This window comes from Trematomus bernacchii, unplaced genomic scaffold (assembly GCF_902827165.1).
Source record: "Trematomus bernacchii unplaced genomic scaffold, fTreBer1.1, whole genome shotgun sequence".
Taxonomy (NCBI): domain Eukaryota; kingdom Metazoa; phylum Chordata; class Actinopteri; order Perciformes; family Nototheniidae; genus Trematomus; species Trematomus bernacchii.
In genome coordinates this window covers 13,336,175-13,363,342 of record NW_022987689.1, presented here as the reverse complement: position 1 = coordinate 13,363,342, position 27,168 = coordinate 13,336,175, and the positions used below count along the sequence as shown (strand labels likewise).

The 27,168-nt window shown below is 39.8% G+C and overlaps 1 protein-coding gene across 1 annotated transcript in view; it reads right to left on the bottom strand.

Annotated features, from left to right (window-relative positions):
* The window catches only part of carmil3 (capping protein regulator and myosin 1 linker 3), a 103,513-nt gene that overhangs the window by 16,833 nt on the left and 59,512 nt on the right, over positions 1 to 27,168 (bottom strand). Inside the window, exons 17-32 of the mRNA XM_034137102.1 lie at positions 24,754 to 24,823; positions 24,565 to 24,646; positions 21,708 to 21,804; positions 21,562 to 21,616; positions 18,377 to 18,549; positions 15,512 to 15,580; positions 15,036 to 15,129; positions 8,583 to 8,681; positions 7,944 to 8,063; positions 6,637 to 6,750; positions 5,835 to 6,010; positions 5,637 to 5,724; positions 3,475 to 3,600; positions 2,252 to 2,318; positions 954 to 1,141; positions 218 to 297 (exon numbers count right to left, since the gene is read on the bottom strand). Coding sequence (XP_033992993.1) covers positions 218 to 297; positions 954 to 1,141; positions 2,252 to 2,318; positions 3,475 to 3,600; positions 5,637 to 5,724; positions 5,835 to 6,010; positions 6,637 to 6,750; positions 7,944 to 8,063; positions 8,583 to 8,681; positions 15,036 to 15,129; positions 15,512 to 15,580; positions 18,377 to 18,549; positions 21,562 to 21,616; positions 21,708 to 21,804; positions 24,565 to 24,646; positions 24,754 to 24,823 — 1,698 coding nt within the window. The remainder of the gene's footprint in view (positions 1 to 217; positions 298 to 953; positions 1,142 to 2,251; positions 2,319 to 3,474; positions 3,601 to 5,636; positions 5,725 to 5,834; positions 6,011 to 6,636; positions 6,751 to 7,943; positions 8,064 to 8,582; positions 8,682 to 15,035; positions 15,130 to 15,511; positions 15,581 to 18,376; positions 18,550 to 21,561; positions 21,617 to 21,707; positions 21,805 to 24,564; positions 24,647 to 24,753; positions 24,824 to 27,168) is intronic.

The following is a 27,168-nucleotide window of genomic DNA, read 5'->3' as shown; positions in this document are numbered from 1 at the left end:
TTATCCTAACTTGTGTTGGAGCGCTAGCCAATAGAAGCGTGTGTGTTACATAATGATGTCACTATGTTACAGAAGTAAACAAAGGAGTCCAATGGAGGCGTTTCAGGAAGGGTGTGTGGGAGAGAAACTCACTCTGTCTTTTTAGCCTTTTTTAACATTTGGAGGAGCATTGACTGACACATCCAATACATGTTTTAAAGTTCAAGAAAAGCTTCACCTGTCAGGTAGAACTCTCTTGCTGTAGAAGTCAGGCAGTCCGTCCTCCATCGTACTGGCTCCTCCGTTCTCTGAGCCGTGCTACAGGAAACAGATAGAATAGCAGGATAGCAATGATCAACCCGCCATGTCGACAGAATCTGAACGGCTGACAGAAGGTATTATGGTTCTAAATGTCTGGCTTGCAGGAGTGAGTCCACTGCCAACAGAAGTGTGTTTGTAAAACAGCTCCTGATCATGCTGCCCTAACAGAGTTTGTACCGATTTAGAAAAAGCCTTTTACAAAATCTCCAAACAAACAAGCCGCTAAGTGAGAGGCTGCCCCTGGGAGGTGGCTGTGCGTGATTAACATTTGAGTCACAGAGACATACGCGACAGCTTCCTGCTTTATAAAGAAAGAGGGACTTATTTTTGGAAAGTACCCCTGGCATAGAAAACCAGATAAATAACAACATTTCACACAAAGGAGATAAAAGAGGCCTTTGAGAACTAGATACATGCTGGGTTTACTTTCTCAACATAGACTTAACTTCAGCGTAAGATCAGAAATAGGGCAGTTCAACATACACTGATGTCACCTATATAATACAGACTCCATTACCTTAATTAAAAGAGCCAGATGGAATTAAAAAAGTACATTTTTGGGGTGGACAAAAAGCCATTTAGGGTACTTCGTCACTTGCTCGAGGAATAATGAATATTCTTAATTAGGTCGAAGGTTATTCCCATAGACTTACAGATTCAGGGGGAGGGTGCCCCGCTCTGTGTCTCCGTGGTGGGCGGGGCCTGACGTGGGTCACGTGACGCAAGGGCGAGCCGTTTGTGGGGAGGGTGGTGAGACACTCCCATGATGCAGAGTGTGTAAGAGGGTCGGAGTGCGGTGGAGCAGAGGGGGTGGGAGAGGGACTGGGCTCATCACCAACACCTAGACAAAATGACAATGACTTTAAAAGGAATAGTTTTCTGGTTAAATTACACTGTTTGTTAGTTTTTATGACAACCCCTTTTTACAACTTGACAACAAATTCACCTTATTTCAAAAACTTTCACCAACTTGCTGAAACATGCAAAATGCTTCAAATAAAAAATGCTGAAAGAAGCTCAAAACATAATGGAAAAAGGGACATCAGAAAGTGATGCACACAGCTGGGACCGGAGAGCTTGTTCAGGGATTATAAAGTTGGCCAACTGTCACTGTTGGAACAGTTAGTCTGTTTCATATTTGTCAGTATATTTGAAATGAGGTTGGCTATTTTTGAACAATATGATCACATGATTTCTTCGATATTATTGGAAGTCTGCAAGCTAGCCAACGTAGCTAGCTTGCAGACTTCCAATAATATCGAAGAAATCATGTGATCATATTGTTCAAATAAGCCAATAAAACTTGCATTTTAGGTACGTTTCCAGGGACAGTTGACACGACTTTAGAAAGCCCAAATATCAACAAGCCCAGGTCCCAGCTGTGCTCTACTTTTTAGTGTCCCCGTTTCGATCATGTTTTCCCATCGTGCTTTACTTGCATTGTTTTATATTTGCAGCGTATTGTATTTGCAGCGTATTGTTTATGCATCACTTTTGGTAAACACTTCACATGTTTTATCAAGTTGGAGATGTTTCTTCATTTGTATGTGTTTTGGCCCATTTCTGTTTTTATATTTGCAACCTTTTTTGTAAGCTGCAGCACGTTTCTCCTAATGGAGCTATTTTGGGAAGTATTAACACGTTTGCACCTGTAGGCCACCATAGAATGGATATAAAGGCCACTTAAAAAGGCTTTATCCTTCAATTTTAAAGATTAAACGTACAAGATTTAATAGAGTGGCAAATAACAAAGTCCATATAAGCATACGCATTGGGGAGGAATATAGTTGCACACCAATTTAAAGTTCAAGTTAAACCAATTAAAGAACTTTCTCACTGTATTACAAGTAAAAAGTGAATTGACCATGACCATGCTAATATTGTGATATAATATCAGGCTATGTTAGCACTTGAGGCTAATTAGCAGCTAGCGGAGGCACAAAACACTCACTGGGTCTGGTGGAGACGGGACGGATTCTTCTAGTTCTGGAGCTCCGCTTCTTTATAGCCATTGTGTCCTTTACAAAAAGAGAGAAATGTAAAATGCACTTTTATTTCAAACACTGCAGCCAAATATGTTAACATAAATGTGAGAACAGCACAACAAAGCAAGCAGAAAGAATCACGGGCTTATGTATCGTATTTTCAGTAAAACAAATTCCATTTTCGAAACCATTTTAAACCATTGGCATAACTGATAGTCCCATTTCTAGAAGATGCTCAGTTAAATCAAAATTGGAGAGAATTTCTTTATAAAAAAAAAAACTGGCTTTTTTGGATAGAAAATATGTTCCCTCTTCTACAACTGGCCACGGCAGATGGTGATAGACAGATGGTTTGTCCAATCACCTGCCAAGGCAATTTTTCAAAGTGCATGCCCTTTTCAGAACAGTTTCCAAATGACAGCTTCTCATATGGTTCTGCGTAACAAACCATCTGGTACATGTACCACCTGTACAAATAGAAACTCTCAATCCACCGAACACACACATAATGTGACCTGCTCTATCAAAATCAGTCACTTTGACCCCGAAACACATTTAAAGTTGTAAACCTTGTTGGAAAGAGTAGCTTTTCAGCTTTTTAATGACAGAATTATTGTTCTCCAAATACTCATATAAATAGCAAAATATGTCACATAAAAAAATGAGCGTTGTCAAGAAACAATTATTAGAAAAAGGCCTTCAAAGTAGATTTTTTAGCGAGAGTTATTTTAAGGAGGGGGCTCATAGCTTAATATTTTGGCGGCATAGTAACCCTTGACCACCCCCCAAGATTAGTTATGATTCTGAAATCTTTTTGGTGTATAACAAAGCTTGTTAGCAGGCTGCCTGCTCTCATACTGTTCAAGTCATTATAAGCATCGAGGACGAGGATGTTATTTTTACTCAGATGAAGGGAAATCACGCCAATGAAAGTTGATTGTATTTATGTATTTTGAGAGGAATCACACAACACACACCACCTGTTGTAACGCCTCTTTTGTTGAGTTGCGTTGTTTGCCACTTGCCATCGTACCTTTACAAGCTTCAACGATGTATTCATCACTGGAGCTCTGCTATATTTTTAATATTCTTAAAGCCAACCTTTGTTTTTCTTTGAAATTCGACAAAACCCTCTGTCCGAGGACGTAGCGAGGGTTCACCTTTTATCCGCATGCACTCGGACACTTACTATTCCCAGGTTGACACCAAAGTCCTCATCGGGAAATTCCAGGGACTCAACCATCCTGGACTGTCTGACGGTGCGCCGGCCCGTCCCGACGTCATCCCAGCGCTTCGCCTGAGACACCTGCCGCAGCTGATAGAACACACAAACATACATTTGCTGTTATGACACCTGGATCAATAAAACCCTTCTGCACAATCTCGGAGGAGAAGCGAGCCCGCCCTTGTACGCAAGAAGCTTACAAAGAAAGCATAGCGCTATAGTTGAAAAGACCATGAATAAAACACAATTTCCTGATGATCAAACCTGAGTGAGGCAAGATAGAGGACAAACTGGCACTGCGAGAAGAGAAAAAAGGTAGAAGCAAGGAATGGAATGCAAAGCAGCAGCCAGCAGTTTTATTGCCTGCTTTTCCAGTTTTTTTTTTTATACAATTCAATTAAATGGAGAGGAAAAACCGCAGGCTCTAATCACGTCCTTTAACGGACTCAAAACTCTGTTGTTTCTCGAGGCAATATTCTCCTATATTTAAAAAGCCTTCATCTTGATGTGGTAATGACATAGCAGCACAGCTCTAAAACAGTCCCTACTTCACTTAAAGATCCTCAAAATGAAAAGATACACAGACTTTTTTGACAGCATGAGAGATCACAAACATCCCACACATCACATTTTAATGGGTACTCCACGCTGGAGAAAAGTCTTTGATAAAGAGACCAATAATGAGCTGCTGCACTTCACATCAAATTGCACTTCCGCTGATTCTCCACTCGCTAAAATGTTTGTTGACTTGGACATTCCTGGGCCACTCTGGGTGGAAATCTCTGCACTTTGCTCATGTAGCTATAGGCACACTTGCACATATTTGGCAACATTTGATCAATAATGTTTGTGGATCTGATAAACAGCACACTAATGTATTCCACTCAGCAGACAACTCGCTTTAAAAAATACAGTGTTTTCAGATTAATCCATGACTCATCTTACTAGAGCAAAAATATCGCCTCACTAAATGAAATGAATCATCATGTAGTAGACCAACACACTGCACAAATCAATGGAGGATTTTAGCAACGGTACAATATACGTTGTTGCTTTTTGAGAGCAGCATGAAATGTATTTGACTCAGTGATAGCTCTTTTTAAAGTGTGGAAACATTCTAACCAATTAGAGTTAGTCGTTAGTGATGCAGGGGCCAGTCTGCAGGTTGTCAATCACTTCCAACCTACTTCAGGAACTTGGATAAATGTAATGGGGTTCATATAAATTAGGACAAATTGGACAATGATTGGAATATTTGATGCGGTGCTGGAAGTTGTAATGTTTTTTGGCTGAAATTGTTGTGCCTTGTTTATTCAATGTTGGCTTTGATGACATTCATTGCCACAACAAGATCAGCAAGATCAATCGATATATAATAATTGTGGTCTCTATATTGATCAATATAATGGATAATTCAGTGGAAAAGGCAAAAGGCAAAGTTTGGATATTTGAAAAGGTGTGTGTATTTTGCAATATTGAAAATAATGTGATCCTTGGTTTATCTAAAGGCTGATCGCAGGAGCCGGTCGGATGAGCTGAAATTAGTCAAAGGTTATTGTTATAGAAGATTGCAGTGAAAGTTTTTTGAAAATGGGGGGGCACTTTCTGTGGATTGCACCACTGTTGCGAAAACTGTTTGGTTAGAAATGTGAATCACGTTTTTAGGTTACAGACCAATGCCAATATCTTTAAAGGGCACATATTCTGTGTATACATTTTGATGTTGAAATGTGTATTTTGTGCCTCTACTGTGACGTTTACATGCGCTAATGTTCAAATAAACTTTCTTTTTCTCATACTGCCTATGCTGCAGCAAATCTTTTGACTTGGTTGGCTGTGAGATGTCACGTTCAATGTGTTGGAGCGTTAGCCAATAGGAGCGGAGCGTGAGTGTTACATAGTGATGTCACCATGTTAAATAAGTAAACGAAGGAGTCCAATTGAGGCGTTTCAGGCATGTAAATGCAGACCATTTACATGCACACAAACCTATATAACACACTGCAGCCCCAAGGAGCATATTAGGGCCCCTTTAAGTCGTCTTTGCATTGACGTTATAGATTAAAGAAACATTTTGTTCTACATTTCTACATAGAAGTCATGCAGTAAAGGGGTATTACCAGTACCAGGGTTTTATGGGTGGTGTACAGCTCTTGTAGAATCTGATCCACTATGGAGTTGGTCAGATAGGAGACCACAGACAACTTCACCTCCCTGAAAGAAAAAAAAAGGAAAGCCAAGGGAAATAGAGGGAATTACAATTCCAGAAGTGTCTCGGCATTCATTTGTGTCTTCCCTTTGAACTTCTTTCACCCGCTTCTTACTCTAAAGCTCTGTTGATATCCTCCGCCGCTCGCTCCATCAGGGCACTGCGGATGGCGGAGCGAGGGATGGAAACTTGCTCTGAGATGGACGAGAGGGGCGGGTTGAGTCTCTCGGCGGCGGAGCAGGACATTGGACACAGCTCGCGGCACAGCGACACCATGGAGTCCACCACCACCTGTTTGCAGACGAACACACACATGCATCACTACACATAAATTACATCTCGCAACATTTATAATGCACTCTGAATACACCCACGTTCGTGTTTCCCAAGCGTTTAATTATTCATGTACACTGTTTCTTTATCTCTTCCCTTAGATTTTTCATCCAGCTCCTTTACTCTGACTTGTTGTCATGTTTTATTTATTTGCACTGCAGCAAAGCATTCAGCCATGTATAGACTGCTAACAAGTCATATGATCTGCTCACCTCATTTTAATTGATCTTCACTTATGCAAAATTAGAATTGGAAAGCACAAACAGAAATGAAAATTAAGCTCAAGTAATTCAAAAGAAAGTATTCCAGATTCCTCCTCAGGGCGTGCTGTTTGAATTTTTTTATCATTCGACTCATACTGAATCCCAATGGGAGTGGAACTAAAAGAAATGGTAAACTGTTCCCTCCCTGTGAATTTGAAATGCTCCATTTCGTTTGAAGTCAGCATACCTGCGCCGCACACACAGCCCCGCGGGCAATTTAAATGCAACTAGTCCAGAGCTGCACTACTGTTTAAAATACGGTTGCATCGGGGGAATGGCTATGGTAACGTCCGTGCTTCCCCCCCCCCACCGCCGACCTACCTGCAGCTCCTTGTCCGCGGCTTTGGCCAGTTCTCCAGCCAGAGTGTCCAGACGCTGTTTGACGGGGCCGTCCACTGACAACACATGGGCCAACTCACACAGAGAGGGATACAGCTATTACACACAAATACACACAAAAACACGCAACAGGAAAGGGAAGAAAAACGGTTAAAATCAGTGGAACAATTCATTTAACAGAATATCCCCTTTCTGAAATGTTTATTATCGTATTTATAACTGTTGATGGATTATCAATAATATGTAAGGATAGTTTAGATATAGCAGCAGCTAGAGTTAGAGTTAGAGTTAGGTCACGATATACCATGACGCCTGATTAGTGCTGGGCGATCTGAAGGAAATCAGTAGTACCCAATACCTTTGATCAAATACCTCGATATTGATAGGGTAGGGTTGATCATTTATACTTTCACATAATATTTCAAAAATAATTATTACTAATGTAATGACCATGTCGGTAAAGGCAAATAATAGAAGAGCTAACACAGTGTGATACATTCAGAAAACTTACATTACTAAAAAGACTACGCTTACAATATTTTGATATCTAAAATCTGTAGTCTCATATAACGATATTAATGTAACATTGATGATAAATAAAAAAACTTCAAAAATGTTCTCGGTTTGGTTTGTTTCTCTATTTGTCAGCAGGACTGACTGATTCAATAAACTTGTTACATTTGGCATGGGACATTGAAGATCCCATTACAATTTGGTGCGGAGGAAAGGGCAGATAGAAGCATTATCTTTCACTCTCCGAGTGCCCTTCTAGTTCAAACAGAAACGTTAATATTCATAAGCAGTTGTGTGTCTAGACACCTGGCAAATGTCCAGTCTAATATTCACTTTTCTTTTGCCTCATTTTTGGGATCCACCAGCACCTGAGGGAAATATCTGGCTCTCTAGCTGCTAAATGCTTCAAAACGACAGGCAGCTAGCTAGTGGCCAACATTGTCTGTATGCCATTTGATGATTGGCATCCAGTGGGCTGATCAACTTAATAATATATAGAATAAAACACTTCATTTATATACTGTAGCACCTGTCTGCAAGATGCAGCAAAAAGTGCTTTACAGATAAAATATATAATCCATTGTTAATATAAAACCCTTTGTTATGGTGCTTTAAGTAGAGTCCCTGAGGAAAGGTAGTTTCGGTCATTTCCACTACTGGTTAAAATACAGAAACTTACTTCCTCCAAGTGTCTGACTCACACATCCTATATTTCTATATGTGCTATAACAGTTTCACAGTCTCACGTGCTTGAAATAAAGTGTTACTCGACTCACAGCTCTGGAATCCCTGGCTTCCTTCAGGATTTGTCTGGCCGTCTGGACCTCCTCTCCCTCCTCAGAACCTTTCAGGACACCCACCTGCTGCTGCACTCGCACACACAGACGCTCCATCACCTACACACACATCAAACACACAATGAAATAGACGTACAGCCAGCAATCGAGCATTTTATATTTAGTCATGAAGTACTCTTTGGACAAGATTCATTGAGATTTGGTCATATTTTATCAAATGTTTTGTCTTTTTTAGTTTTTTCTTTATGCGACATTTTAGCTAACTTTTAGTCAAACGTTACCATTTTCTCAGGTATCTTGTAAGAGAGAAAGGGAAAGAAAATGGTGGAAAAAATGGAAGAAAAAGTGGAAGGTGATAAAAATAATTTTAGGTAATTATTTCGTTTTTTTTGTAAAAAGTATTTCTGATTCATTGGGGAATCTTTTCATAATTTTATCTTAAAACAGGGGGGGGGGGGGGGAATTGCATTTACACAATTTCTGCCATAGTTCTTCTACCAAAATTCTACCACTGCATACAGTTCACGAGTGCACATAAACAAATATGTCAGCAAAATACACATTAAAATACAAATAAAAACTTGACTTATCATCATGTGCAATAATACAGACACACACCTGTTCTGCCGTGCTGGTGACGAGGCCCTGGTGCAGCCTGAGCGCCTGTTTCTGGGAGAAGTGCTGAGTCTGATTGTTCCTAAGCAGAGCACGTTGGATCTGACACACACACACACACACACACACACACACACAGAAAGAAAGAGAGAGGAGTGAAGATGACAGGTGTTTACAAAGCACAGTGCGAGGAAGACAGGAGACAAGCCTATTTGCATGGTAATAAGGAGAGCAGTTCTGACAACATAACGCCATGTCTTTATTTATTTTCTTGACTCACCAGATGGAAGTGCTCGCAGATTAATCATTTTAGGTATAAGAAAGGATGGAATCAAGGACTTTCACTGTCAAGAGCACACAGACAAGCAGTGGTGGAAAGTAACTAAGTACATTTACTCAAGTGCTGTATCAAGTACATTTGTGAGGTACTTTACTTGAGTATTTCCATTTTATACTACTGCTTACTACATTTTGGAAGCCGATATTTTGCTTTTTACTCCCCTGCATTTATTTACACCATTAGTTACTAGTTACTTATGCATAACTAGTACATTACAGTATGTTGTACTATAATGGATGGATGTACCAGGCTGTGTATACATCTTTTAATTTTATCCGATCCTTTACCAGCTGCAAAATAACTGGTCCCTTTGGATGAGTTCCTTTAGAATTGGTACATAAGTAAATATTGATGCAAATACTTTTATACTTTAACTTAAGTAAGATTTTGAGTATTTCTACATTGTGGTATTATTACTTTTACATTGACCTGTTAAGCCCCAAGCCTGTTTTTCAGGTCTCAGACTCGATTCCCAGAACAAATGACTATATCTTCACTTCTAAAAAGGGTAAATTAATAATCTTTTTTCTCAAAAGCAATGATAAACCTGTGAGTTGGATGTAGAAAAGTCAGAATCAATATTTCATTTCATTTAATTGTTTATTTGAACCGGGACAGTGCACATTAATGAACTTTTTAAATGTAAATGAGCCGGATTTTAGCTTTGAGCTAGTTTCCATCCGTAGTCCCGTCACATACAACATATAGATGTTTTTATTTTAAAGTAAATTCAGATTGAACATAGTAAAAAAAAATGTAAATGATAGTTTCCGTCCAAAAAGAAAACCCATTACTTAGTGAAAATCACCCTTGAATGATGGGATAGTATCCAAACTATAACATATAATAAGTACCCTGTATCAAGATTGATGCAAAACAAGTGAAATTTGACCTTTTTAGAGAGGTTTAGAAAAGAAAACCCACTTTTGGGGTCATTTGGGTGTATTTGCCATATCTCTGGAACCCATCGGTCGATTTTGATGATTGACACCACTTTTGAACCGTTAGAGCCAATAGAATCAAGGGGAAATTCCTAGAATCCATCTAAACATTACCATTGGTGAATGAGTGATGCGCAGCCAGCATGCCCAACCGTAAGCTCTCATACACTCTCGTAGCTCTCATAGCAGCTATATATGAAAACTACTCTTATGCGGCTTTCACACCGGCGCTTTTCACTTTCTAGCTCCTCGCGAGAGCTTTTCTGGTTCAGCTCCGGTTTCCCTTTTCAGCTCCCGCTCTGTTCACACTGCCCAGAGCTGCCGCTGCTGCGTCATGACGTCACAGTTTACGTCGCTGATTTTCTCCCACAACAACAACGGGCCGGGGACTGCGTCGGGTCGATGATCGTGTTGCTTTTAATCATACGAAGCCAGATTAAATTAAATAACGACTTCTCCAACCTTATACTTTTCTCCAGAGTGCCGTGGTTCATTGTTTATTAATGTGTTTCAGCGGCATTTACCGACCGCTGCAGTGCTGGCTGCTCTTCCACGGGAGTTTATTCTCCCGTTAGCTCCAGGTTAGCTCACACGGCTCTAAAGTATTCACTGTCTGACTGTCACACAAGCAGCTGATACATATCCCCAGTTCCCCTTAAGTGAATGTGTGTCAGTCTGAATTGACGCTGTTTGGCATCACAACGCTGTTATGAAAGTTTCTCTGGTATAACATGGGTGATGTTAGCATAGCAACCGAAGCTAAACTGACTACTTGCTAAGCCGTGTTCTACAGGCACATTTTACCGGCGTATTTTTCATTATGATTCTACTTGTGATAGTCGGACATGACAACCTGTACAGCCCATGTATCTCCACAATGATCAATAACAGCGAACGGATGGTCAAAGTAAGGTTTCCTGCACGCCTCGACGTAAGAGACGTAAGCGACGCCGCGTCATAGCTCCGAAGCTCTTGCCTCTGGACCGACAATTTTTTGGAGCTGGAAGTGAACCGCATTCCGGAGCTATGACGCGCCGCCGCTGCGGTGTGAACAGGAAAAAACTGCGCTTTTCAGGCTCTAGCTCCCAGCAGGAGCTGGAAAAGCGCCGGTGTGAAAGGGGTATTATTGACATAAATGTTATGATGGATTATCAGTAATCATTTCAAATTGAGAGAGACATTGGATTAACCTTCAGCAGCGTTCTTATGCGTTTTAATGCCATTGAACGCAACTTTTGATCAGAAAACAGCAAAGGTAAGACGTATTTGCCGTTTTGGCCCCGTAAAGCTAAGTTGTGTGTTGTCTGGTTTCGCCTTTGCTGCCGCGAGTTTTGGTCGCACAGTGATGATACTTATACCTCTGGAATCTGTGGAATTTCAGCTTTCATATGCTCTGTTTGTGCAGATCAGAGGAAGTATAACATATTTCTACCGTGAGTTATGTGCTAAGTGCGTTAGCACTCTTTCGCTTAGTGCTAATTCAGACGCTTGGCGTTAGACTTGTGTTTTGTTTCGGTAAAAATGGTTCATATCGTCAGTTAGCTGAGTTTCTTCCCGTTAAGTGGGTATGACACATTCATAGGTTGTTAAATGTTAAGAAGCCCTGAGACACAGTTTCGTGAATATTGGGGGCATGGGGTTTAACAGGTTAAGGCCCTATTATGCTTTTGGGGGTTTTGTCTGCAAAGGCTAAAATCCAAAAGTTCCCTCCAGAGGGAGTTTATCTTCCACACACTCCCCCCCGGCGTGTCGGCGTTGTTCGACAGCGGTGCGGTATGCTAATGATAACACCTGGGTAACACACGCCAAACATGCTAAATCATATCAGAAGGCATCACCCAGATTTGCCAATCACCAGAGCCCGGCGAAAGACAACAGCAGTTCAACAGCTTATCCCCGCTGTTTTTAAGAAGCCAATAGACATGCAAGCCGAGAGACCAAAATAAATAACGGAAGCTATTGGCATATATATTTCAACGGCTATGCGCCTTTGAAACACTTTCTTATTATTTATTTTGTAATATTTTCAAGACATACTTTTTCGTTTTACAGCTTGATGAAACCTTCTTGTTTGACATCAGCCATTATAGATACTATGGCCATCTGAGTGTGTGTGGTACTGTTTGTGGTTTGTTTTTAACTGTGTAATACAGTTAATTATTCAAAATGTTAGAGTTCCTTATTTTTATACTGAAACTTGCACTACTGTTCAAAAATAAATTACAACAAACCTGGAATTATGCATTTGGGACTTTTTTTTTAGCTTTTTCTTGTTGTACCGAACCCGTACCGAACCGTGACCCCCAAACCGAGGTACGTACCGAACCGTGAATTATGTGAACCGTTACACCCCTAGTCACCAAGGTTCATGTTTTGATAGCATTTTTACAAAAAAGCCCATTGGTTAAAGGTGGGTTAGGTAATTTTGGAGAAACCAGCTCGAGTGCGCTAGAATTTAAAAATATACAGCCGGAAAAAATCTGCCACTTCCTTACAGAGCCCCTCCTCCAACACACACGAACGCGAACATGACCAATGAGGGCACGAGATAAGTTTGTGCACAGATGGAAGGCTGACAGGCAGGTAGGCCATTCAGTTATTTTAGCCGGGCCGGCTAAAATGATTGGTCGTGCTTTTTACAGTACTACGGCTTCCACAGATGACATTTTTTATGGATTTTTTGTCAAAGCACTTAAGATATTCATTGCTATCGGGATGTTAAGAACATTCCATGGAATATAACAAAAAGTGTATCTCGAGCCGGTTTCTCAAGCTATCAAAAAATATTTGACAGCTTGATAGCTTATAAAGTTGTATATTGTTACATCATAGACAAAAACTACAGTTTTTTTGCATTTATTATTTATTACATTATAGAAAACTGTTAACCTCTAATAATAAACAAAGAACTCTTATAAGGAGAATTTAAAAAAATACACAGGCCTACTTTAAAATAAATCAACACAGCACTTGGGGAGTCCTCTGCACATTTGAAGAAAATGAATATAATTAAAATGGGCCGACTTTGAAATAAATAAAACATATAGCTGCACCCTAAAAAGAGTTAACTGATTGAATTATGACTGAAGATCGTCAGCAGTCTTCCTCTTCCGTGTTGTTCCTCCAATACGTAAAAGCTGCAGCACCTTTGATAACTTCTCTCCACATATCAAACATCCCGGTTGATTTATCCATAGTTCGCTCATCGAGCCGGGGGTCAGGTTATTCGCATGCAAGAAAAGGCGCTGGTGCGGGACCGTCGCAGGATATGACGCATATTTTAGTTGACCTAATTAAAACCGTTTTGTTTTTTTAAATGTATGTGTCACAGTATCACCTAAAAATACAAGATATGAAACATTTTCAACCGTGCAACAAAATATAAATGGTCCTACTGTACAAATATTTTTATTTTATTTCCTTCTTATTTTTGTCTAAACTCAAGGGAGCCAGAGTAGAGGGCTTAAAGAGCCGCATGCGGCTTGAGAGCCGCGGGTTGCCGACCCCTGGGTTAAGTGGTCCTTGGTATGAAAAAGTTTGAGAAACAACCAAAACAAATATCAAAAAGAATAGCTCCACAGCAGATCTATTTCTGATGTGAGGAAACACCTTCCGTCTAAATATGTTGAACTGGTGTAAAAATATACTGTTGATGTTTTCTGGAGATGTATCAGAAATTCTCCTTTATCCTCCGAGCTCCTAGGGTGGTGAGAAGTTTTGTGCGAGTGATTGACAGCTGAGCCGTCGGGGGAAAGGAGTTTGATGTGAGATGTAAACAGTCTCGCTCTGTTAACTGCAGCTTACAAGCCAAGTGACAAACAACATTTAGCAGTGGTATAGACTAAGAAAACCACACCATTCACGATCGGACCTGACAGATCTTCATGTTTATCTTATCTTTCCCGTCTAGAAATGTCAGATTTGCTCACACTCTTTGTCTTAGCATGCCGTCTGGCTGTCGGTAAATGTCACGGTCATGGCAGTGAGGATGCTACCGCTTTGATTTAGTGTTTTGATTGGCTGTATGAAAAGAAACGTCTCTGGTGACACAGACGGATAACTCATACCCCAACAGACGGGTTGCCGCCGTGATCAACAACATTTGAAATGCGTATTCGCAGGCACTGACATTAGAGGACATCGATATTCAGAACACATCGATGTGTCGTAGAAAGGAAATGAACACGTTAGCTGTAAAGGAGATCCATCACTTATTATATATTTTGAAGTATATATGAGAGGTAAATACAAATAGCAGATAACTATAAAACGGTTTATTGTCTTGACTCCGCGGATGCTTACTGCTTCACCATCTTATGTATAAAAAAGTTCAAAGAGTAAGACGATGTAAACTTTAGGGTTTAGGTTAAGTTATGGACATATTTCTCAACAAATGTAAATGTCCCTTCTGTGGGGCGAGTAAATGTATTCTGATTCAATGTCTTTTATTTTACACCTTTGTTTTTATCAAGGATCTATAATTGAAACAAGTTTTCCAACATGAAAATTACCTTAACTTTAAACAATACCTGGAGCACAAGAGGGAAATGAGCATGGGTCTGCAACACAGTTATCTTTTCATTAGAGATTTTTTTAATTGTGTCTGGCTGTTAAGGGAAATGCTCAAACATTTTCTGTAGGCACTCATTTGAAACACATTCTTGTAAACAGCCATGGCCTGATTTAACTCCCGATGGGCGTGTGTGTGACGTATATGTGAGCTTTTATTGTGTGCGTCTGTGAGAGGGAGAGGGAGTCATGGGAGAGAATGGAGGGAGCAAAACACCAGAGCAAGTCTCATGCTGGTGGCTAAAGTTATGAGAAAATGTACACTATGTTCACAATATAGTAATCTCATCATCCTACGTAGAACAAGCCATACAATATTGATTATGTTTGATATATTGCCGAGCCCTAACTATAAGGTATTTAATTAAATTCATATTTCAAAAGGCATAAAAAGGTCTTCGACAAGTAGGTGTCTTTAAATGTCCCACGCAGGGTTTTCACAACAGCAATACGACCATTTTTCAAAACATCAACATCTAATCATACGCATTAATGTAAGCAAATGAACCATCAACCTAATTTTCAGGTTATGCCTTTATCTGCATTTCTGAACTATGACGTACCAACATTTTAACTTGACAAACAACGAGTAAAATCCCCTCTCACCTTGGTCAGGGCCTGGTCCGTCTTCTCCGGGTTGCTGCGGTGCGCCTGAGTGACATCACTGAGGGGGAGGGGCATGTACTGAAGAGTGAAGTTGCTATTAGGCAGAGAGGGGAGGAAGGACAAAGATAATATTACCCTTGCAACAACAAACTGGAGGAATTATGATGTTAACAAGAACAAACAGGAACACACCAAGGGCTTTTATAACACTTGTCTTCGATTCCCTAATATACGCAAATGCACACACACATTTAAACAAACTTCACACATGAAAAAAAAGACTGGCATGCGCGTCAGAGGGCTGATGAAACTCTGTGTAAGAGTCAACTCTTCACAGAGATGCTTATTCGTCTGTGAATGTATCCCCTCTTCAAAGGTTTTTTGAGTGTGTGTGTGTGTGTGTGTGTGTGTGTGTGTGTGTGTGTGTGTGTGTGTGTGTGTGTGTGTGTGTGTGTGTGTGTGTGTGTTTGTCTTACTGCTCCAGCGCCCTCGCCACGTCTTGGAAGCCCATTGCTGTGGTGTTGTTGCGATCCCACGTCACACTCCTAAAAGGGATCAAACCAGAAGGAAATAGGGGGAGACAGGTGAAGGAAAGGAGAAGATGAGTAACTTTCTAATGCTCCTCAAACTGCATCATGGAAGCCATCACTCATATAGGGAATGCTAGTCCTCTGCATGTTTTGCACATTTCTGCTAAATTGCGACGTATTTTCTCACTGCACAGCTCTGCCACTTTAAATTCTGATAAACTGAAAATGATTTTATTCTGAGAGTATGTTGTCATGTTATTTTCTTCCCTTGGAAATTATTGATTTTTTTTATATTTAAAAAAATGAAAATCAATAAAATAAGTATTTTAAAATATTAAAAACATACAAAAAAATATTTTAGAAAAATGTTTGTTTTGTTTTTTTATATAAAAAAAAGAAAAAGATTAAAATAATTATTGAAATAACATAAACACATATTATAAAATATATAATTGTATGCTTAAAAAAAATATACATAGACAAAAACTGTTATTTGATTTTCCTTCATTGAAAACGTAACGGCTTTGTAATCCATTCGGCACAAATCCAAAGTGTGCGTATTTTAGACCCCCTCTCTACCCATGAATAAAACAATATATACAATATAACCATTATAGCAGCAAAGCAGTTGCATTGTAGGCTACATGTAAACCTACTTTGCAATAAACCTGACTCTGAACACACACACGGCTAATATCACAGTTAATGCACTTATCTGACCACACACACACACTCCATAAAAGGATTAACAAGACGAGTCCATATCCCGACATTAAGAATGCATGGTGCAGCTAATGAGCTTCTGTTATTCCATGGTGCAGATTCTCCACCTACACTCGGCTCTGTCTAACTCCTGTTTTTAATATATCACTCATTTCTCAGCCCGATTCCTTTCAACCATCTTCCTCCTCCTTCCCTCGACTCCCTCTGCCCCAGAAACTCAAATCTGACTCCTTAGGTGGTCTATTTCTCCTCCTAACTTTCTCCATCTGTAGTTCATATCAAAATCGTTTCCTCCACCCAAACGCTTCCATCCGACCCCCTGTAGCGCTACTGTCCTCCTTTCCCCTTCACTCAGAGTTTCCATCTGTTCCTTTCGTTCCAAAACACACCAAAAAACACTCGTCTGCCCTCAGTCTTTTTCATTTCTGATGAAATACATGGTATGCCTGAAGGCTATTTCCCTAGCTATACCTCCACCTTCTCTGTCTCACCTTCTTACAGATTCAGAAACGCTTTATTCGTCCCACAGCAGGGAATGTTACAGTGTTCCAGCAAAGTAGCAGTTAGGGCTGTCCCGAATAAAAATGTTCGGGCTCCGGATATTCGGTAGTAATCAGCAGCGAATATTCGGCCGCGTGTTGTTTTATAGTTATTTGTTAATGTACTGTATAACCCAATTTGTGTTCTTTGAATTTGAAAAGGCTATTGCATTGTGCTTGTTACTTTTGTTGCAGTTGTATATGTGTAATTTGGCTTGGCTTCCTATTTTGTATGGTCATTATTTTGAAGGAGAGTTAGCGCTGTTGACAGGAAGTTGTTGTTGCTATGGAAACAACGTGACGGAGATTAACGGAGAAAAAGTCATATCTACATTATAAAGACGGAGAAAGTAAACGATAACGTTTATGGTTAAGTGTTAGCACCCCCCGAAGAGGCACAAGCTCTTACGTTGATATTGGAGTTTTCAATAAATTCAAAAAACGAATAACGAAATTGAAACCCGAATAGTACTCCAACGAACGGGTACAGCCCTAGTAGCAGTGAAGATAAAAGGCAAAATAAATTCAGTAGACTAACATATTAATTAAAAAGGCAATAAGTAGCACCGTAAAAAGAAAATGAGCAAACATATCAAAGTACTATGATAACATTATGTTATATGACTGTCTTGCAATCAACTTTTATTTAAAGCTTAGGAAGTTCATTTTTTCATATAATTTATCATATAATACCCCTTATTATTACTGTGATGAATATGATTTTGTATAACTTATTTTCAGTTTTTAATATTTGCCTGTTTTTCTACAATTACCATTATTTATGTATGTATATATGTACTTGTTCTGTTTTTGTTTCATTTTTTAAATGATTATTTCTATAATTATTACAATATTTTTCTTTATGTTATTTAAAGTCTAGCATGGACAAACCAAGTCAAAAAGATCATTCACAAACAGTGAATGAGCAGCCAGTATTAACATTTCTCTTTCATCCTCTTTCTCTGAAGCACTACATTGAACACAGTGTATCGTCTCAAAGCAACCTCAGTATATCCTCTCCTCAAATCATACCTACATTTCCCTGAAGCCTTTTTCCTTCATCTGCCCTCTAACCAGGAAAGAGGACTGTTGAACTCCTGAGCTGTGCCCTCACCAACATAAGTCAATAGTACATAAATATGTCTGTCCCTATTGTTACTCTAAGTCAGGGGTGTCAAACTCAAATACACAGTGGGCCAAAATAAAAAAAATGGGTACTAGTCGAGGGCCGGACTGGTTCAATGTTTATTGCAAAACTTATTGAAATTAACTTATTGCACATATTAAACTGCACATATTTGAAGAGGCCATACTATGTTTTTAGATTTTTTCCCCTTTCTTGTAGTGTGTTATATAGGTTTTTCTGCATGTTAATGGTCTGCAAAGGATACAATCCCAAGTTCCCTCAAGAAAGAGTTTCTCTTCCACACACTCCCCTCCCCCCCCCCCCCCCCCCCTCTCTTTACACAGAGGGGACACATGTTTATGTATAAAAGACATGAAAAAGTGGATTTTGCATAATAGGTGACCTTTAACATTCAACACACACCTGAGCGTTGTGTTGATCTGCAGGGCTTTGCTGAGCATCTTGGCACCGGAGTCCTCCAGCAGGTTTCCGCTCAGGTCGACCTTCCGTAGGCAGGCATTGGAGCCCAGGGCGTTGACCATCACTGTGCCCCGCTGACGGAGCCTCGAGTCGGCCAGGGAGAGGGAGTGCAGGGCCTGGAGGAGCCAAGATGAGAGAGGATGGGAGATGAATGTGAATTGATGTTTCAAGACGTGACATTAAGCGACGAAAACTATTTAACCCGACATGTATTCCAGGTAGATTATAGATAGCGCTTTAAGTTTCAAAACATCTGTGAAGGGGTCCTTGTTTTAATGATCTCTTCTAAACCTTTCATCCACGTTTTCTTTTATTGATTTTATAAAATCAATAATTCAAGAACCTGGATGAAAATCTGAGTTTTTTTAAAAACACCATTTTTCCGCTTGAATACGATTGCATTTGAATAATTTATTGTTGTTTTATTTGCTTAGAGAACCCGTTGCATAATAATCATTTGTATATTTGGACTTTTTCCCCCATTCAGGCCCTGTGGGGAGATCATGAGTTTGGTCGTGTGTCTGCGTGCTTGTTTCTTACAGCAACTGATCAAGCATATTACGGGACCTCAGCATCATATTGTTAGCTTTCATTTATAAACGCTATGCAACTAGAACTCTAGCGGTTGTGATCACTTATAACTTATGGAAATGTATTATGTTTTAATATCATATTCTTTACTGTCATTGACTGCTGACTATTTGAGTTTCATCTACTTTCTGTTTTCTATTAGCTTTCTGATTTCGGTTGTCTTTCGATTAACTGTGGTTAACCAGTTTATTTGTTTGTTTGTTCAGCTTGTGTCTCGTTTGATTGAGCCATGCCTAATCTTACACGCATACACACATTTATATAGTTAAAGGCTGTTTTGCATGACGTTTTGTTTAGTGTTAGAGAACTAGTGCAGTGAGGTTTTTGTTGTTTGGTTTGTTTAATTAGTATTTACAACATAGCTCTTTTTGTTGTATTATTTTCTTTTTACACAGCACCCACCAGGCTCTCGTTCTTTTGTTTATTAGAAGCACATTTGTTTGTAACCTTTTAGTTTGAGTTGTTAATAACTAACTTTAATTTCACCAAGAACAACTGGTGTTCGTGTTCATTCCCTTTCGCTTGTAACGTGTTGGGCCTTTACTCTTACATGTTTACATGCTTTAATGTTTGTCGGCTCCGTTGTGATTGGTCACCCACTTAGATATGTGCCGGAAATGTCCCGCCCCTTAGCCTATAATGTACAATGTGTTAGAGAGCGCTAGCCAATAGAAGCGCCAGTGTTACGTAGTGATGTCATTATGTTAGGGAAGTAAACAAAGGAGTCCAATGGAGGCGTTTTATGCAGGTGGGGAGTGTGTGGAGATAAACTCTCTGGAGGGATCTTCTGGATTTGAGCCTTTGCAGACTATTTACATGCACACAAACCTATATGACACATTACAGGAGAGGGAAAACCCCAAAAGCATAAAAGGGCCCCTTTAATAGGTGAGATTTAGAGATGCTAGGTGGTAGATTTTGTGGGATTACACCAGGCTAACCGTCAGCCTCTGATTACATTTGTTGTTGCTAAACTAAGCCAAAGGATTAGAATGGGGCGCTACAACCAAAGCTTTGTCACACTTTAAGATGCTGCTGTACGACTTGTCATTATTTGCTGGTTGAGCCAACTCCCAGACTGACTGATCTCTAATAAACTCGGGTTGCACTCAGTCAGAACTTTCACTTCCAGGCGCCTGTTACTGCTCTCGCAGACATGCATCAAAGCCTAACTCGGTGCGAGAGCATCATTGTGAGCTATCACCATCAACAGTGCTAAATAATTGAGTAAGCTACTTGTCATGCTGGATCTGCAGAGCGGAGAGCAGAGGGAGCCCCGGGAGCCGCACGTACACACCGAGACCTAATCATCTGCAGAAGCCCAGAGACAACATGACTAGAGAGCATGTTCAGACCCTTTGTGTGTGGCAGGTAGAGACTGGGCCTCAATGACCGAGATGCAACAGAAGTCATTACCGAGTGTGGATTTCAGACTGTCCTCCCTCACAGCATCAGTCCATATGCTGGCACTTCACTTTTTATGTTTATATATTATGGTGGTCAAATAATTTACAATATACAGCTGAATCTCATTAAATAAGAATATTGTGGAAAAGTTAATTAACTTAAAAAGGTGTAATATTTTATTTTATGTTTATTGGAATGTTTCTTCTTTGAATTATTATTTTATTTTGTTTATCTTTAAATGTATATTTTAACATTAAATTATAATGTGTTTATTATATTTTATTTGTTTTTGTATGTATAATATGTTTTATTCGATCTTGACTGGAATTTCTTTTTATTAAATGTTTTATCTTCATTGCATTTTTTTCCTTTAAAAGGGGACCTATCATGCAAAATGCACTTTTGTACGTCTTTTATACATGAATATGTGTCCCCGGTGTTCCAGGGAACTCACCAAGTGTCAGAAAACACAACCCTCTCTATTTTCCTCCATACCCAAATCTCTAAAAAAGGGGCTGCAACGGATCTGATAAAAACTGATCCAGATTTGAACACTGTCCTGACGTCAGGACGGTGGCGCTACGGCTATTGGGCCAACTCCACCAATCAGGAGGAGACAGCCACGGCCATTGCCGTTCGAAAGCGCTGGAGACGCTGTAGTACATATGCCAGGCCTGTAGATGGTGCTGTTCTCACTGAATCTGCCCTTGCTAAAACAGAGCTAAAAAAGTGCAAATTGAGCAAAATGAGGCATGGCTAAAATGCATGATCTGTTTGGTATTTTGAAAAAAAAAAAGTATAAATATGCCTTATATAGGTATGGTCCTACACTATATTATTCAAATATAGCATGATAGGTCCACTTTAAATGATTATGTGTATATAATATGGTAATCCTTTATTGGACATCTTTACTTTAAATTCTTATGTTTATATCTAATATTGCATACATTTTTTTTCATTTTCCCTTTATTGGACATTCTTACTTCTAAGGATAATTAAAGAGTTTTTGATTGAACCCATTTTGATTCTAAAATGCACATGAATGAGCACAGAAACATTTGAACTGTGATTTTAGAGCGTGCGGCGCGTGTAGGCGGAGATTTGATGTATAATCCAATCCAACTCACACACTCTTCCTCTTGCACCAAATGAACCAGTTTCTGCAGAATTTCCTCCAGCACCCTGAGGAGGCAGAGAGAAGAGGAGAGACATTCATCATGGGGGTAATGTCTCCGCTAGCATCAGTGCTGCTGGTTCCCCGCCTGCTCCGTACCTGCCCTTGATGTTGAAGTTCTTCCCCAGCATCAGGTGCTTGAGGGACGGGTGCCTGGAGAACGCTGGGATGACAGCCAGCAAGTCAGCATCTAAACCTGAACACACAACAAAACACACATAAGTGAGTTCAATAAGGATTACATGTGTACAGGTGCCAAAGAGAACAGGGTGTACGAGAGTTCATCTTTTATAAAAACAAACTTTTGTATCAAACTGAAACCTTTCTGGGCCGTCACACCATCATTTGCTCTGCCACATTTGGGGCTTTTAAGGCTCAGTTTTTCATCTCCTGGTCTGCTTTGGAACGAAACATCACACTGCCCACTGAAATTCCAAAATACTCCTAATTAACTGCCCCGCTCCCACCCACTCACATCTTTCAAAAAAAGCTCAAGGATGGAGGATGCTGCCAAGAGGAAGCCGTTACCATGGCAAGATATGACAGCGACAAAGCGTTAAATGCCTCATTCAGAGAGGGAAAAATATCCACGGTTAAATAAACCTACATGCCTCCGGTGTGAAGGGAGTTTATTCACGTGTCAATGACAGGAAGCTATGACACCACAGAGGAGGAGAAGTGGAGAAGGCTGCACCAGAGACACATATTCATTCAGATGAATTAGGTAAAGGGAATTTCATCATCATTTTACATCCAGAAGCTCAACTAGCACACATCCTTGAATAATACAACCAATTTTTACATTAATTTGTCGACTCTTTTGTGTTCTTTGATTAAACACAATGTAATTAAGCTCCTTTTATGAGAAGGGCTGAAATTAGCGAACAATGTCTTAGTTGGTATTGTACTTTAGAGGGGAATGTTCCATAACAAATTAGCTAATTATGAAATTTGCAAAAGACGTCAAGAGCTGCGGGAGAAACGTTTTTTCTTGCTTAGGAAGTAAAATCTTTTATATTCCTATTTGTATTTTGTGCCTCTACTGTGACATTATTGGGTCTTGTGTCTCTCTAAAACATCTACTAAAACATCTGCCGTCACTTGGTGTCATTTCTGATATTTCTGTGATCGCCTTTTCTTCATTTCTTATGAACTCTCCCTCACATCCATCCTTAGCTTCATAACGTTTTTAAAGAACGTTGAAGGAAAATAATTTAGGGAATGACATAGGACTAATTTGTTTGACTATTAAACTGCTGACTGTGTCTTTGCTTACTTTGAACAGTTGGAAATCCAGCCTTGAATATATAAAAAAAAAAATCTGGTTATCTCATGAATTAGTGCATCATTGTTTTACAGAGCAGTGGCTTAGTCTAAGACACAATAACATCAGGTGATTGGCATCAGCAGCTTCATTCAACTCTCACAATCATTGTTTCCTTCAACATCAACCAATCCTATTCATACAGCTCTGACACTTCTTCCTCTGCTGAGACACTAATGTTAACACCGTTTGCTGCTGCAGCACCCCCCACCCCCCGACCTCCTCCTAATGTGATGAGCTTTTAGTACTGTCAATTCAACTAAGCTATAATGTGCATGTGTGTTTATCAAGGGGGATTAGCATTCCCAGCAGAATCCCTATTGCTGCACACATTTCCCCTGCTTATTCAAAAAGAGGAGCCTTTCCAGACAAATAGAACTGTAGAAGAAGCTATATGTCATACTTCCCTTGGCACACGTATACATAAGTGTCATAATGGTAAATGGACTGCATTTATATAGCGCTTTTTTTTATTTGACGACATATACAAGTCAGCATTCACCCGTTCATACACAGACTGCCATACAAAGTGCTACCTGCCTATGGAAACTAACATCAAGTAGGTGTTCAGTATCACGCCCAAGGACACATCAACATGTTGACTGCAGGAGTTAGCGAACAAACAGACATTCCAATTGGAGGAAAACCATCATCTTCCTGAGCAACAGCCACCACATTAAACTGTTGTTGTAAAAACATTGTACTAATTAATTTGAAAACTTAAGAGCTCTTAACGTTCTCAAAACCAATAGTGACTCACATGTAGAGCCTCCTTTAACAAGGTACTTCAACTGTTTAGTCATTCACTTCAACAATGTTGGGGTATGCAAACAGACATCCTGACTTGTAGTCTCTAGAATGGCACAAGCTCTAAAGCTTTACGCTGGTTCGTCTATTTCCAAAAAAGGCAATTAAATAAAGTTGTTTTAAGCTTTTTAAACTAAGCTTTTGAGCTTTCAAATAGATGTTTCAATAACTAAGGTGTTTCAGTTAGCGAGAGGGTTCATCCAACTGCTGAGCAAGACCTTTTTAAAGTGACCAGAAGTAACCTTTCACTTTCATGAACTGAAAACTCACTTTGAAAAGGTTAAGGTTTTAAAAAGACCAAAATCAGACTGTGGTAGCGAGCTGTCAATCCCGTCGTAGCATTCCCTGCTTTATGTACCTTTTCAATCTAAATGGGACCATTATTTACTTAATGAACATCATGCTGTATTCTAGAATAATAAGATCAAATAAGATGTACTTTATTGATCCCAATTTGGGAATTATTTGCGTTGCAGCAGCATAAAAGACAAGGCATTGGACATAAGAGAGATTAAGAGTAGAAATAAACAATTCTAAAATGTAAACATCTCAAAATAGAAAATATTAGGTTATAAGTTAATTCTGTCATTGACTTCTATACAATCAGTTAATTTAGCAATGAAATCGCCCCCTGCTGGCTGTTCAATAGAATGCATGTTTAAGGCAGTAGACAATATACATTTTGACACTTAATTGACCATGTTAGTTCTAAATAAGAGCATGTCGTAGTACGCCATAGGTTGACAGGATCATTCAAAATTCCTATAACATACTACAACAGAACATCGAAGTCTATCCCTAGGTGTGTGCAGGAGTGTCTCTTACCATTATCAGAGATGTCTAAAGTCCCCACGCACGCAACTCGAGGAAACAGCTCCTGTATAACGCCAGCACCTGCTGACCTTAACTGTGGGAGGGAAGCGGAGAGGAGTGAGATGAGATGGGATCGCCACGGGCGTCCGTCCATGGAGAAGATGAGTTTATAAACCTGGAGCACAGACCAACAGAGCATACCTCACAGCTGCTGATGTCCAGGTGTAAGTCAGTGATATGAGGGTTATTGGACAGACCTAGAAACAGAGCCCTGAAGAGAAAAAACAGGCAGAGAGAGAAAAAACAGGAGGGGGGGGGGGGAGGAGATAGAGGGAGGATGGGTAATTGGAAAGGAGAAGAGAGGAGAGAACAGAAGGTTGGGGGAAAATAGGAAAGAAAACAGGCATTTAATGGACAGAAGAAAAAGCAAACCGAAAGAAACAAAAACAGAGAAAGAAAGACTCACATGAATCCAATTGCTTTGTTTCCTCCTTCTAACAACCTGAGACAGATCATACGGCCCCCTCCCTACCTCCCCGTTCCGCCCATTGGTTCTCTTCTGCACACCTAAAAGGTTCTACAGACGTCTTAAAAGATTCCCGGAAAAGTATCTTGAAAAAGAAGATTCATTGCACCCGACGTCTGCATCGGAAATCAAGTTAAAAAACAAACCTTCAATATTTAGTCGGGACAAGTAGCCAATTGTTGCACACAGGCCCAGCTGGATACTTAAAGGAAAAAAGGCATTTGCACATCAAGGCTCTGCTGGAGGTTGCTTCTTGTTCTAAGGATACATTTAAAGAGTTCTGCAACATCGGGAGGTAATGAGGAAAAGTAGGGAGTCCGCTCTGTCCATTTTGGCTGAGATCCATGATGCAGTACACAGGCTTCTCTATTGTTGGCGGTTTGCTTTGTTTACAGCACTATTGATCATGTTTTTTGGCTAAGAGAAGCGCCAACAGCGGGCTACACACCTACTACAGAAACTGCAATATTCCTTCTAGTCTCGTTGGGAAACGTTCTTTTTTGTTTCTTCGCTCTCTTTGAGATGCTTCAGATCTTCTGGAAGGATATTGAGTCCTGCACAGAGACACGTCTGTAAGGTGGATGCCGGCCAATACGGGGGTTTCAATCTGCCTCCTCCGATTGAAGGCCAGTCTAACAACATAATAGAAAATGGCTCCATTGTCGAAGAGCAATCTAATGCGTGCCTTGATGATTAAATCCCATTGAAACTACTACAAACTACACTCCATATGGTATGAGCTCTTTAAGAGTCCAAGCCTCACATAGTCAAATAGAAAAATATTGTATTTTTAAAAGTGGTTTGCTGAAGGTTGAATATAGAATATAAAAGGCCTCAAGTGTCCAATTCAACTTAAGCACCTTAAAGCATCACGAGTGGAGTCAAATTTAGTACGATTGGCCCCAGTATCTTTTTCAGATTCATAAATGGTGGTTGACACAGAGAGGTGGAAACAGCCGGTAAAAGGGTGTACAGATAGAAATAACAGGCAACATGAGGGTCTATATAAACCACTTGCATCATAAACCTTCTTTATAGCTAAATATAGACTCTGTGTATTTTCTTTTAGATTAAATTCACCATTGGTCTCTAGATGAATGTGTGCATAGAGCTTCCGGACTGCAATCTGAGGAGGAACGTGGGCTCCAATATTCAAATGAAGGTCTCCTACACCTCCATATTGGCTCATTCACAGTGTTCTATCTGTTCTATAAGCTAATTATATGGATGTACTCATACTGGGACATTTGCGATAGAAAGGCTGGGAGAAGTTTTTGTTCAATAAAGAATTTATCTTTTAGCATTATAGTACCATTAGGACTTTGAAACCTCTATCATATATTGCACTTTGATTGCACAGTAATCTGACAGTAATTATAGTCTTTAATCACAATAGTTGGTCTTGTCTTTTCCAAGTGAAGGCTCAACTGGGTAAGAAAGCTTTAATAGGTTTTACGCTACTCCGGTCCAATAGTCATTTATGCTTAGGACGATTCCTAACAGAGTGAAATGACCCGGAAGTTTGAAATGGCAGCCATTATAGGAGCTGGTTAGGTTGTCTAAATGCTACGGAAAGGTGCTTCAATGCGCCCCTCCTTATATCCTTTAGTATAGGGTACACTGGACAATCCGTTATGAATGGAAAGGAGATAATGCCGCTCCACAGTTCCTTGTGAGAGCATCAATTAAATGTGCCGTCACTGTTTAATGTACGCTATGGATACATTGAAAAGGGACAGGGTTGAATTTTTCACTGTTGCCTTTATATTTAAGTTATACATAAAGTTGTTTTTCGGTAAGTGCAGTTACATTTTCTTTCCTATAACCTAATGAGATCTCCATTTCATCTTTCTTTGACCTTATGACCTTTTCCATTGAGGTTGGTGAAAAGAGGTTAGGAAGAGATCTAGAAGCTATATTTTGGACTATTTGAACAGAGCCTTCGAAAAGCCCTCCAATTGACTTGAAAAACTAAGAGTCAGTTTGAACTTAATGGTTTTGAATGTACGGTGAAAATTCAATTGGTGATCGTTACTGTGTGTAGGTATTTTAATATTTCGCCTCTTTTTGCAACTTTTATGCTGTTGTCT